Raw genomic sequence first — 13,084 nt, forward strand, 5'->3', positions numbered from 1 at the left:
GACACGCTTAGCTCCAAGAAAAAGAAGTTCGTTTGGACGGAGGAGGCGGAGCAGTCCTTTCAGGCACTCAAGCGTCTCTTCGCGTCGGAAGAGCAGCTGCTTCACGTCAACCCCAGCAGGCCGATGAGGGTGGAGACAGACGCCTCGGACAGAGCCGTGGGGGCGGTCCTGCTGCAAAAGGACCAGCAGGGGGTGTGGCGACCGGGAGCGTTTTACTCCAGGAAGCTCAGCAAGTCCGAGCAGAACTACACCATCTGGGACAGGGAGTTGCTGGCCATTCATGCAGCGTTCAAAGCGTGGCGGCACTTCCTGATCGGCGCCAAGCACACGGTGCAGGTTTGCACGGACCACAAGAATCTGGAGCACTGGCGCACGGCACAGTTCCTAAACCAGAGGCAGATACGCTGGGCTGAGTTTTTTGCGAACTTCGACTTCCGCATAGAGTATGTCCCGGGGGACACTAACATCATGGCGGACGCCCTCTCCCGTAAGCCACAGTATCTGGAGGACGCAACGCCAGCGGCAGCCATGCACATCTTCGCACCAACAGTATGGGCGTGCGCCGCGGCCACCGTGGACCTGGAGGCGGTGCGACGAGCGTTGCAGGATGACTCCTTCGCGCAAGCAAAGATGGCAGAGGTGCAAAGGGGCAAGGCTGTGGCCGACGGTTTCCAGCTACGAGATGGATTGCTCATCCGTAAAGGGGCCATCTACGTGCCGGGAGACGACCTTCGCGCCAAGGTGCTGCAGCAGCTGCACGACGCGCCCACGGCCGGGCACTTTGGCAAGGAGAAGACGGTGGAATTAGTAGCCAGGGATTTCTGGTGGCCTGGAATGAGAGGGGAGGTCGCAGACTACGTGGCGAGGTGTGACACCTGCCAGAGGGCCAAACCAGTGCACAGACCGCCGGCCGGACTGTTGGAACCGCTGCAAACTCCGGTCGAACCTTGGGAAAGGGTGGCTCTGGACTTTGTCACAGATCTGCCCAGCTCGAGGGGCAAGACGGCAGTGCTGGTGGTGGTGGACCTGTTTTCCAAGATGGCCCATTTCATTCCGTGTGCTAAGGTGGCCACGGCGGAGCAAACCGCCAAACTGTTCATAGACCACGTGTTCAAGGTTCACGGTCTGCCACGGTCTATTCTGTCCGACCGCGGGCGGCAGTTCATCTCGAATTTCTGGCAGAAGCTGATGGGCTTCCTGAACGTCAAGATCAACCTGGCGTCGGCGAGACACCCGCAGACCAACGGGCAAGCGGAGCGGGTCAATGCCATCATGCAGCAGTACCTGAGATGCTATGCGAATCAACAGCCTGCGACGTGGGTGGATTACCTGCCGCTTGCCGAGTTCGCCTACAACAACACGAAGCACGTGTCCACGGGGGTCACGCCGTTCTTCGCCAACAACGGGAGGCACCCCAGAACCTTCCCGGGACTGGAAAGAATGGGGGAGGGGGAGCCGCAGACGGCAGATGCGTTCGCGTCGGAGCTGCAGGAAGTCCACGATCAGCTGAGGCGCCACCTGGAGCTGGCCAAACACGCATACAAGGTACAAGCGGACAGACACAGAAGGGTTGGCGAAGAGCTCCACGTGGGAGACTGGGTCTGGTTAGCAGCCCACGCAGTGCCGGCCAGGTCGTTGGCCAAGAAGAAACTAGGGCATAAACAACTGGGGCCCTACCAAGTCGAAGAGCAGGTCAACCCGGTAGCTTTCAGACTGGCACTTCCGGAGGGTTCCAGAATGCATCCGGTGTTCCACAGATCGGTGCTCACTCCCTACAAGGCACCGCACAGGTTCCAGGAACCCGGAACGGCGCCGAGTCCGGTCAGAGACAGAACAGGGCACGCGGGAGTGGCACAGAAGGAGCGCATCAACGAAGTCACGGAGATTTTGGACTCCAGATGGGGGGAAGAGGGGGTAGAATACTTTCTCGCCAAGGAGGGCACCCCGGCCAGTGCGAACAGCTGGGTGCCGGGCTACGCCTTGGACGAACCTCTACTCAAAGACGAGTTTCATGCCCTCTTCCCACATAGACCTATGCCAGCAGACTTTTTCGACGACTGGCTTTTCACGCCCACGCTTTCGGCCAGCACTTTCCGGGGGTTCGACTCGGAAGAGGACCCGACACAAGACGTCCGTTCCCCGGAGGGGTCACCCTCGGGATCTGCATCAGAACCCTCGTATTGGTGGGACGATAGACCAGAGGAGCAGTTCCGCAGAAGGTGGCTGGAAGGCCCAGGACGAGCAACGCCGCCAGGAGGAAGTGAGGGAGAAACGGACATGGACGTTTTCGGGGACGACCCTGGTTTCGAGCACGGCGGCACAGAGATGGAAGCGGAGGTGACCGTCGTCGACGAGAGCAGGGAGGGAGACCCGCGAGACTTCAGATGGAGGCCCGCCACGGGAAGCGAACGATATCCGACGTTCGTCCCTTTGCAACAGCAGCACCCAGCTCCAGCACCGGAAGGAGGGGAGGGGGGAATGGGGGGCTTCGAGGGGGGGATGGATGTCAGGGATTTAGGAGCAGAGGCAAGGCCAAGGGAGGAAACAGAGAGCGAAGGGGAGGAGGCAGAAGAAAAGATGAGTGATGACGACGACCCGAGATCTCCTAGTCTTTCCAGTGAATCAGAGGATTCACAGAAAGGAGCACCAGTGGCCAGGGCAAGGGGGGAGTCTAGGGGGGCACCCCAGGAAGATAGAGCCAGAGGGGACTCAGGGGAGAGCAGTTGGAAATCAGGACCAGCGTCACCGCCAGGGAGCAGGGAAGAAGAAGGGAGCCAGGGGGCAAGCGCTGGCAGCTCACCACAGGAGGGAGGGCATGAGTCAGGAGTGGCCACACCTCCATCGGGGAGCGAAGAAACGGTTAAGAGGAAAGTGGAAGGTTGGGCGCGCGCGCCAAGTTCAAATGCAGAGGAAGGCGGCGCAGTAAGCAGCCCGGAAAGGGAACCAGGTCCTAAAGCCCGGCGCAAGGAGGCAGGAGGGTCCGGGTCAGCGTCAGAAGAATCCAGGAAGGAAGAAACCCCGGGGGGTAGAGGGACCCAGAGGAGGACAGTCAGGCGGAAAAGGTGGAGCAGGGCTAGGATATTAAGTTGGTGCACAAGGGGCGGAGACTCAGACGGAGCTTCGCCGATCTAGCTACTAGACGTAGAGTTGCGCGCAGCAGCGTGAGAATGGAAACTGCAATTCAATAAAGACTTTTACTTAATGATCGCTGGCTAGCGTGATCCTCTGTGAGCTAGGATCTTCAAGCAGCTCTGACAGTAGTGATAGTACTTTTTTAGGTACTAAGCATCATTATTGTACAGTGGTACCTCGGGTTACATACACTTCAGGTTACAGACTCCGCTAACCCAGAAATAGTACCTCAGGTTAAGAACTTTGCTTCAGGATGAGAACAGAAATCGTGCTCCGGTGGCGCAGTGGCAGCAGGAGGCCCCATTAGCTAAAGTGGTGCTTCAGGTTAACAACAGTTTCAGGTTAAGAATGGACCTCCGGAACGAATTAAGTACTTAACCCGAGGTACCACTGTATATCAGCGTTTAGGTTCTTTTTAAAAATGTAAACCACATACAGATTTATATTTGAGGGAAATGTGATTCAGATTCCTCAGGGTGCTCTCTCACTAATTCCCACTGAGAACAGGTGTGAAATGGTGAGAAACAGGAGGGTGGGAATTAGCTCCTCACTTCAAGAAGCAACAGCAACTCACACTGAATTCCTCTGTGCAGTAGTCCTAAAATACTTTTCCTCTGTGCACTTCATACAACAGACCCAAAGCTCTGAAGAACAGTGTTTGGTCTGGGTGAATGAGGAGCGGTAGTCCACAGTATTTGTCTAAGACAAAACATCTGAAACACGCTAAGGTCATTTCAGGACACCAAAACCCCAGAGATCACAGAGAGTAGTTCATGCAGCTGGGAGGAAGTAGCAGCTGCTGGGAGGTGGGGAAGACTTGGAGCAATAAAACACCCTTATTCTCCTGCTTGAAGAGGCATGAAGTGGTTAAATGTATCCCCTGCTCAGAAAGAGAAGCTGGAAGCTGCAGGAGGGGAGAATACTCTTGAGATAGAATCCTACTTGCGGGTTTCCCACAGCCATCTGGTTGGCCATTGTGAGAACAGGATGCTGGGCAGGATGGGTCACTGGCCTGATCCAGCAGGCTCTTTTTATGTTCATATACATGGAACACACACTTCTAAGGTGTTAGTGCTACCATATAAAGCCCTAAATGGCTTGCAGCCCAAACCCCTAAAAGAGCATCTACCCCTGTACCAACCATCTCGAACCCTGTGATCAGCAGCTGAGCCCTTGGTGGTGGTGCTTCCATAGGGGATTCTATGGCTGGTGCTGACCCATGACAGGGCCTTTTCAGTGGTGGCTCCCCAGTTGTGGAATGCCTTCCCCTAGGGAGGTGTGCCTGTCTCCATCATGATTAGCTTTCAAAAGGAATTCAAAAACATTCCGGCTTACCCACACATTTGGTGGTGGCTGAAGAAGACTGTTCCTGGCAACCTCAAGGTCAATGGGTGGAATAATGTTTCTAATTCTGCTTTTAAATAGTACATTTGTTTGCTGCCCTGACCTCTTGGGGAGGAAGGGCATGCTATAAATTCAATGGTTATTATTAATAAAAGGTAAAGGACTCTTGGATGGTTAATTCCAGTCGAATTTGACTATGGGGTGCAACACTCATCTCCACTTTCAGGCCAAGAGAGCCAGCGTGTCCACAGACAGTTTTCTGGGTCATGTGGCCAGCATGACTAAACCACTTCTGGTGCAACGGGACACTGTGATGAGTGCCAGAACACATGGAGACACAGTTTACCTGCAGCCAAAGCAGTACCTATTCATCTACTCATGTTGGTGTGCTTTCAAACTGCTAGGTTGCAGGAGCTGGGACAGAGCAATGGGAGCTCACCCCATCACGTGGATTCGAAGTGCCAACGTTGCAACCAGCAAGCTCAAGAGGCTCAGTGGTTTAGACCACAGCGCTACCTGAGTATTAATAAGAATACTCTGGTGGAACCCAGGGTAAGCACTTGAAACTCCCAGCATCTTGCACCAGTCAGAGATCTGGGGTGGCATGCAACACTAACCTCCAAACACTTTATATGATGTAAGGTAAAGGTAAAGGGACCCCTGACCATTAGGTCCAGTCGTGGCCGACTCCGGGGTTGCGGTGCTCATCTCGCTTTATTGGCCAAGGGAGCCGGCGTACAGCTTCTGGGTCAAGTGGCCAGCATGACTAAGCCACTTCTGGCGAACCAGAGCAGCGCACAGAAACGCCGTTTACCTTCCCGCCGGAGCGGTACCTATTTATCTACTTGCACTTTGAGGTGCTTTCGAACTGCTAGGTTGGCAGGAGCAGGGACCGAGCAACGGGAGCTCACCCCGTCACAGGGATTTGAACCACCAACCTTCTGATTGGCAAGCCCTAGGCTCTGTGGTTTAACCCGCAGCACCACCCGTAGAATTCCTTTATTACATATACAGCGGAACCATCATTTTCAAGAAAAACCCTTGTCAAATCTAAGGCAAATCTAAAACCAGACTTGATAATCTGATAGAGCTGATATTTTTTTACTTGGACTTTTGTTATTTTAACGCATGTACAACTGTACTCATCCTACATGCCTATTTTATAGTTTAATTTTAATTTTATCATTTCAATTTTCAGCTGCTGCTAAAATTGTTCTACCTGTTTTAGATACATTATAAAATGAAATTTAAAAAACGCACACCAACCCCCAACCTGGGGCTTCTTGTCATTATGGTGTTGGAAGCCTGCAGCCAATAGAAGGAATGATGCGCTTGCCACAATATATTGAGGTTCTACAAAAGAGCGTTATTCCAGATCTGGAAAAGAGGTATCCTGGCGGTACTGTGATATTGCAGCTGTACCTAGCTCCCTGTCACACATCAAAAATGGAGAAGAAATTCGTGACAGAGTAGCAAATACAGGTACTTGATTGGCCAGGGAATTCCCCGGATGTAAATCCCACTGAGAATTTGTAGGCTATATGCAAAAGTCGCCTCCATGCTGTAGACTATGCGACTATGGAGAAGCTCATTCAGGCACTGATTCAAGTGTGTTACAGGAATCCGACAATCAACAGTGACTGTTCGAAACTAGTAGACTCCATGCCAAACCGTGTTCAAATGCTGCTTAAAAATAGCGGAGGTCATATCCATAACTAATGTACATATATGTGAGTTTTGTACATCTATATGCAGTGGCGTAGCGTGGGGGGTGCAGGGGGGGGCCCGGCCGCACCGGGCGCAACATCTGGGGGGGGGCGCACTCTCACTTGCAGCTCTCTGCCCCTACCTGGCTCACTCACTCTCTCTCACTGCAGTGCTGGCTGTGCGAATCTGATCCGAGCCGCTGGGTCGCCGCCCACTGTGGAGGGGGGGGGTGCCAGGCGTGCGGTGCGGAGAGAGAGTGAGGGACTATCTGGGGGAGGGACAGTGCAGCGGCCGCCCAGCGCAGCGCTGAGCGCGGGAGAGAACCACACCAGACCAGACCAGGCAGCAGCAAGAAGAAGCTGGCAGCGGCGGCAGGTTAGGGGTTAGGGGGCGCAAATTACTTGCCTTGCCCCGGGTTAGGGGGCGCAAATTACTTGCCTTGCCCCGGGTGCTGACAACCCACGCTACGCCGCTGTCTATATGTGAATTTTGTACAATAAACTACATTGTTGGTTTAAATTAATTTGCACAAGGGTGTACACACAAACAGTTCCATGATAGTTTTTGAAAGCTCTTTGGAAGGCAAAGAGGGAGGCAAGATGTTTTTGCCCCTGAACTTTCCCTCAAGGAAACACAAAACAAACCACCCACTCCCAGACTCACCTACGACGGTGAGGACCTCGTTTTCAATTTCCGCTGTGATGTGTATCCTGCCCCGGCGCTCAGTGTGGTCCGTGCCACAGAGACTTGGTACGTTCATCACGCAGCGTTTGTGGACGTTCATCATGCAGGCTAGTGGAGAGAGAATTGGAAGGAGAGAGTTCAGGTCCCAGAATGGGGATCACGACATTGTGCTTCGCCTGCCATCAGGATATCATGCATTCCACCTCCTTTAATGGGACACCACATAGGTTTCTGCTGCTGTTCATTTCTGAACACACACTAGATTCTTCCCTGCCTTCTGCCTGAAAAATTATATTTATTTCTTTGTTCCTTGGTTGTATTAATATCCCACTTTTTTTCTCCAAGGTGCTAAAGGTGGCACACATGGCTCTCCCCCTCTTCATTTAGTCCCCACAAGAAACCTGTGAGATAGGTTGACAGGCAGAGACTGGCTCAGGGTCACCCAGTGAGCCTCATGGCCAAGTGGGGATTTGAATCCTAGTCTCCCCCAGGCCCTAGTCTGACCATCTAAAAACCCCTACATGCCATCGGACACCTAGAGGATTGTGGGCTTGAGACCTGATGAGTTCCTGTCCCACCTCATTTACATCCATCAACTCCTCTAAGATCTCTCCTTCCACCATCTCCATTGCAGTGGCCCCAGAGAGCTACTCTACAGTATTATTATCATTAAGTAGATTCATTAGCCGCCATTTTTTGCCATGGCAACTCTAAGCGACTTACAAAATAACTTACCCAAAACAGAAACATGCAAACATTAAAACCAGGAGGTAGAATGCATTAAAGCATCTCACCCACTCTAAAAAAGCCACAGATAGTTAAAAAAGGTGGGATAAAAATTCAATAAATAAACCATTTAAGAGGATGGTTGTAATTCACACAATGACCATTAGAGGTCTTCCTATGCCCAATCCATGTGATCCCCCCACCCAACAGCAATTCCATCCTGAGAGGGAACAGCATTTCTTCCACCCCCATGAGAGCCTTCCACCCCGCTCTGAAAAGTCCAGCTCTTACTTTGTACGAAAAAGTCACTTTTTTCGAGCGTTCCTTGAAAGCTCAAAGGGCAACTCAGGTGAATTGCGGAAAGGCAAACCAGGGCAATAGATTCTGCTGTTCTTTCTGCTTATTCTTATTTTTTTATTGCTTGCATTTATACTCCACCTCCCCACCCCCACCCCATGGTGTTCATGGTTCTCCCCATCTCATTTAATCCCCACAACAACCTTGCAAGGTAGGTTAGTGAGGCAGCGACTGGCCCAAGGTCACACCGAGTGAGCTTCGTGGGCTGAGTAGGGATTTAAACCCTGGTCTTCCAGGTCCTAGTCTGGCACTCAAACCACGACACCACACTGGCTCTGTAGCTGCCTTGGGAACTGGATCTCCTGTATGCCACATTTCTTGCACCCCAATTGTATTGTAGGAGAGGCAGCGCTGGAACCCTTCCTTCCCTATTCCCTCCCTGTAACTGAGGCAGGGGGTTGGACTACAGGACCCCTGAAGGTCCTTTGCAATTCTACAGTTCTATGATTCTATGAATCCTGGATCTCCTTGTTCCTCAGATGTTCAATTATCCTTAAATTCAGCTGGGCACCATCACTGATGTGAGCTTGCCATCACCTCTGCCTGAATTGCTGCATCCCTTTTTAATTCTCCTTTCTTTCTTTCTTTCTTTCTTTCTTTCTTTCTTCCTTCCTTCCTTCCTTCCTTCCTTCCTTCCTTCCTTCCTTCCTTCCTTCCTTCCTTCTTTCCTTCCTTCCTTCCTTCCTTCCTTCCTTCCTTCCTTCCTTCCGTACTCCTCCCTCCCTCCTTCAGTTGTCTCCTCCACTCTTGAATTCTGAATTGCAAGGGGCTCAAGACAAGGACATGTCTCCTTCACTTGTGTTTTCTCCTGTGTCCTTGGATGGTGCTATACAAACAAACACCAGCTACCATGAGGCTGCAACATCTTCACAGCTGCCTGTTCCACTTCTTGCAACTGAGGCTTCACTCAGATTTCCTTTTCTTGTAAACACAGCAAAGCCTCCGCTGGTGGATTTGACCACACCAGCTCTGCACAAACAAGGAGACTTATGGCCTTAATCAAAGGGTGTGGTAGCATTGAAAAGTAAAGGTCATACAAGATTTATTGATCCAGCAGTGGAGGAGGGTAGCAGCTGCGTCCTAGGGAAAAAGCAAGCGGACCGGCTCCTGCTTCTGTCACTGTCTGGGGGAAGCAAGAGGTAGCAGGAAGGCCATAGCCTAGCAGTTAGAGCATGGGTAGGCAAACTAAGACCCGGGGGCCAGATCTCGCCCAATCGCCTTCTAAATCTGGCCTGCGGACGGTCTGGGAATCAGCATATTTTTACATGAGTAGAATGTGTCCTTTTATTTAAAATGCATCTCTGGGTTATTTGTGGGACATAGAAATTCATTTACGGTATATATTTTTTCAAAATATAGTCCGGCCCCCACAAGGTCTGAGGGACAGTGGACCGGCCCCCTGCTGAAAAAGTTTGCTGACCCCTGGGTTAGAGCATCTGCTTTGCATTCAGAAGGTCCCAGGTTCAAAATGGTTTAAAATTCTGGAGGGTCACTGCTGGGAGATGTACAGAGCCAGTAGCCAAAGTAGTGTGTGCAGATGCTGCTGAAGACAACTCCCACTATCCCTGTCTGCAGGGCATGCTGGAGGGGTCTGATGGGAATTGTAGTCCATAACATCTAGAAGGTGCCTCGTTGGCATGCTAAGCTAGATGGGCCAATGGTCCTGACTCCGTAAAAGGCATAGCAATCTAGCTCAGTATTGTCTACACTGAATGGCAGCAGTCGCTCCAGGGTTTCAGGTGGGAGCTCTCGCAGTCCTACCTAGAGATACCATTGGGGATTAAACCTGGGACCTTCTGCATGCACAGCAGATGTTCTCCCACTGAGCTATAGCTTCACTCTTAAAAATAAAGCAAGATTCCAGTCCTCATGGTTCAGAATTATGGGCTGATTTGAATAGGACACCAAAATCTGCCATATGCAGAGCCAGACTTTAGTCCATCTAGCTCAGTATTGTTCACACTGGCTAGCAGTGACTCTCCAAGGTTTCGGACAGGGCTCTCTCCCTTTCTGGACTGGAGATATCATTGGGGACTGAACCTTATGGGGCTCCCCAATGGCTCAAGAGTGCCTCTCCCAACATGGACCCTGTGTTCTTCATCGGAGGCCCTTCTTTCTGTGCTGAGGGTGGCAACATGAGAAAAAGCCTTTTCAGTAGTGGTCCCTCATTTATGGGATGCTCTCCGCCCTGCCATGGAGGCATGCCTGGCAGCATCACTGGCTGTTTTTAGGTGCCAGGCAAAACCAGTCTTTTCACCCTGGCCTTTGGATCTTAATTTTAGGAACATATGAAACTGCCTTATACCAAACCAGACCATTGGGCCTTCAAGTTCAGCACTGTCTACACCAGGGGTTGTCAACCTGATCCCTACCACCCACTAGTGGGTTTCAGGATTCTAGGTGGGCGGTAGGGGGTTCTATGGCACAAGCTGAATCCTTCTTCCATAGAACACTGGTGGGAGGTAAGGAAATTTTACCATTAGTGGGCGGTAGGTATAAAAAGGTTGACTACCCCTGGTCTACACGGACTGGCAGCAGATCTCCAGCATTTCAGACTGGGTTCCCTTCCAGCCCTACCTGGAGATGCTGGGGATTGAACCTGGGACCTTCTGCATGCAAAGCAGATGCTCTAACCACTAGGCTACGACCCTTCCCCAACTGAATTTTAGTGGTGTGGTCTGGAGGGTTGGGTTGGTATATATATATATTTATTTGTGTATTTTAGGCAGTTTTATCCTGTCTTTATACTCATTTTTAAATGTTCATTTTTTTGTAAATCGCTTCAAGTTTCTTTTTTGGAAAAAAGCAACGCAACAACAGCCAGTGGTTTGCTTCACTAGGATGATAAAACCAGCCAAGTCTAGCACCGGGTGCATTAAATCCCCACTCACCCCACCCAAGCAACACAGTTAATCCACAATACTCCGGAGTGATAAAGTGGGATCCTTTGCATCCACAAAGAAAATTGTGAATCAGACTCCAGGTGCTGCGATTGGGTCATATATCTCTCAGTGCAACTGGACTTACTGTCACATTTCATCCCCTGGTGGATGAGTCCATACAACAAGGATCCACAGTGGTCGCAGAAGGTGGGGCTGGAGTACGTGTGGATTTTGAACTTGTGTTTGCTCCGTGGGTCCTGGAGAAAAGAGACAAGACAGTAGAAAGGAACAATTGGTTAAGTGCTGAGCTTTGCCTATAAATGCAAGTCACTGATGTGCATCAAGAGCATTATATATATGTGTGTCAGGACCCCAACCCCACCCATCTTCCCTCCCTCCACCCCTTCTTTTTTTTCTCCCCCTAATGTCTCAACAAATGAAATGGATTTGTAAAAATGTTACATGGAAAAAATATGAGAGACATTACACTTACTTCTGTAAAACAAGAAAATCTTTAATAAAAAAAATAATAAAATATATATGTGTCAGGGGCTGGACTGAGGAGGAATGGTGGGGGCCGCCCCACCCCTTCTCCTGAACCTTCCTGAGAACAGGAGGACAGTATAGATTTAGAACAGTGGTTTGCAGAAGGTCATGGTTCAGAGGCTGCAGAGGGGAGAAGCTGGGAAATATTGGAAGAGGAACAGCGGGAGGAAGAAGAAGCACCAGGGAGAGACAGCTGACAGACTCAGTGTCCTGGGAAGCATTCCTGGACCCCCCGCCTCTCCCAGGACCAGGCGAACATTGAAAGTAGTAGAACATAAAGCTCAGAGGCAGAAAGCTCAGATTAGCTGATGCAGGGGTGGTGTTTGGGGGGTATTTGGATTTGGGGGCGTATTTGGATTAACGGTATTATCCCCCCTCTCTAAAAGCTCAACAACTTTGGCTTCACCCCCTGCCCCCCTTCATTGGTAGATCACTTCCAAAATTTTTATAGTGGGAGTAGATTGCAGTCTCTTGGGAGTTGGACGTGCCTGATCTAGGGGATACTGCACTCCTTCGTCTCTCTGTGTGACTATTAAACAAATCACCATATTTTTCTGTGTATAAGACGCCCCTGTGTATAAGACGCCCCCTATTTTTGGGACTCAAAATTAAGAAAATGCACTTTGCACTATCCGTGTATAAGACAACCCCTTATTTCAAACTTCAAAAATTTAGGAAAAAATTTAGTCTTATACACGAAAAAATACAGTACTTGGTGAGAACATTTATTGTTTCTCTGCTTCTTGGCTGCCACCGTGGGAAGGATCTGATTCCCCGAAGCCTGACAATATGCCCCTCGACTGTTTCCATCTGTGGAACCGGCACTGCTGAAAGTGCCACATAAAATCTGTTTTGCACCTACACTTTGGAACTCCCTGCCTGTTATAATAATAATAATAATAATTTATTATTTATACCCCGCCCATCTGGCTGGGTTTCCCCAGCCACTCTGGGCGGCCCACATTTTTGTTTAGACAAGACTGCCTAGATATTTAGATGACTGATACTTTTTCAGTCTATTGTTGGTTTTACTAATCATCTTACTGTGCTATTCTTTTGTAAACTGCTTTGAGGTTTCCTGCAGTCAAGTGGTATATACATTTTATGAAATAAATAAAGCCTAGTCTATCTTCCATAATGTGAGGCACATTTTTGCAGATGCCACAATTTTTTTCAGGAGCTTGGGGTTATTTTATTATCCCTCCACTCCCTCACAATCACCCTGCGAGGTAGGTTAAATTGATTACAGAGCAAAATGATCAAGGCCACCAAGAGATGCTTTAGCGGGGGATCTGAATTCAGAACCATGCTGTCAGGGAACTGACATTGGAGGGAGAGGCGAAGGGGAGGCTCCCAGATGATGCTGGTGAAGGACCCAGAAGCAGGGGGAGAAACAGCTCAGTAGAGGGGGAAGCCAATCAGCGCAACACCAGGGATAGAGGGGGGCGGACGGGGGAAGTGGAGAGAGGGCTCCAGGACTCTTCACCGGACACCAGCAGGGAGAGCACGGGTCCTCCGCTACCCACGCCTTCCCTGCGCAGAAGACTCCCGCGCAGTGAGAGGAGGAGGAGACTGGGGGTCAAACAACTTTTATGTTGGAAGAGGTTCAAGAAACGCCCACTGACGGATTCAGCCAGTGACTGAGGCAGCCACGATGAGAAGGGCTGTGCAGTCACAAAGGTTTAATAAGGCAAACTAACCAAGAA

At 50.5% G+C, this 13,084-nt stretch overlaps 1 protein-coding gene across 2 annotated transcripts in view; it reads right to left on the reverse strand.

Annotated features, from left to right (window-relative positions):
• The window catches only part of PRKCB (protein kinase C beta), a 201,335-nt gene that overhangs the window by 89,569 nt on the left and 98,682 nt on the right, over window positions 1-13,084 (reverse strand). For both annotated transcript variants that reach the window (XM_081170868.1, XM_081170867.1), the window contains exons 4-5: window positions 10,978-11,089; window positions 6,847-6,975 (exon numbers count right to left, since the gene is read on the reverse strand). In XM_081170868.1, coding sequence (XP_081026994.1) covers window positions 6,847-6,975; window positions 10,978-11,089 — 241 coding nt within the window. The remainder of the gene's footprint in view (window positions 1-6,846; window positions 6,976-10,977; window positions 11,090-13,084) is intronic.

This window comes from Podarcis bocagei (genome assembly GCF_964188305.1).
Source record: "Podarcis bocagei genome assembly, chromosome: 14".
Classification (NCBI taxonomy): Eukaryota; Metazoa; Chordata; class Lepidosauria; order Squamata; family Lacertidae; genus Podarcis; species Podarcis bocagei.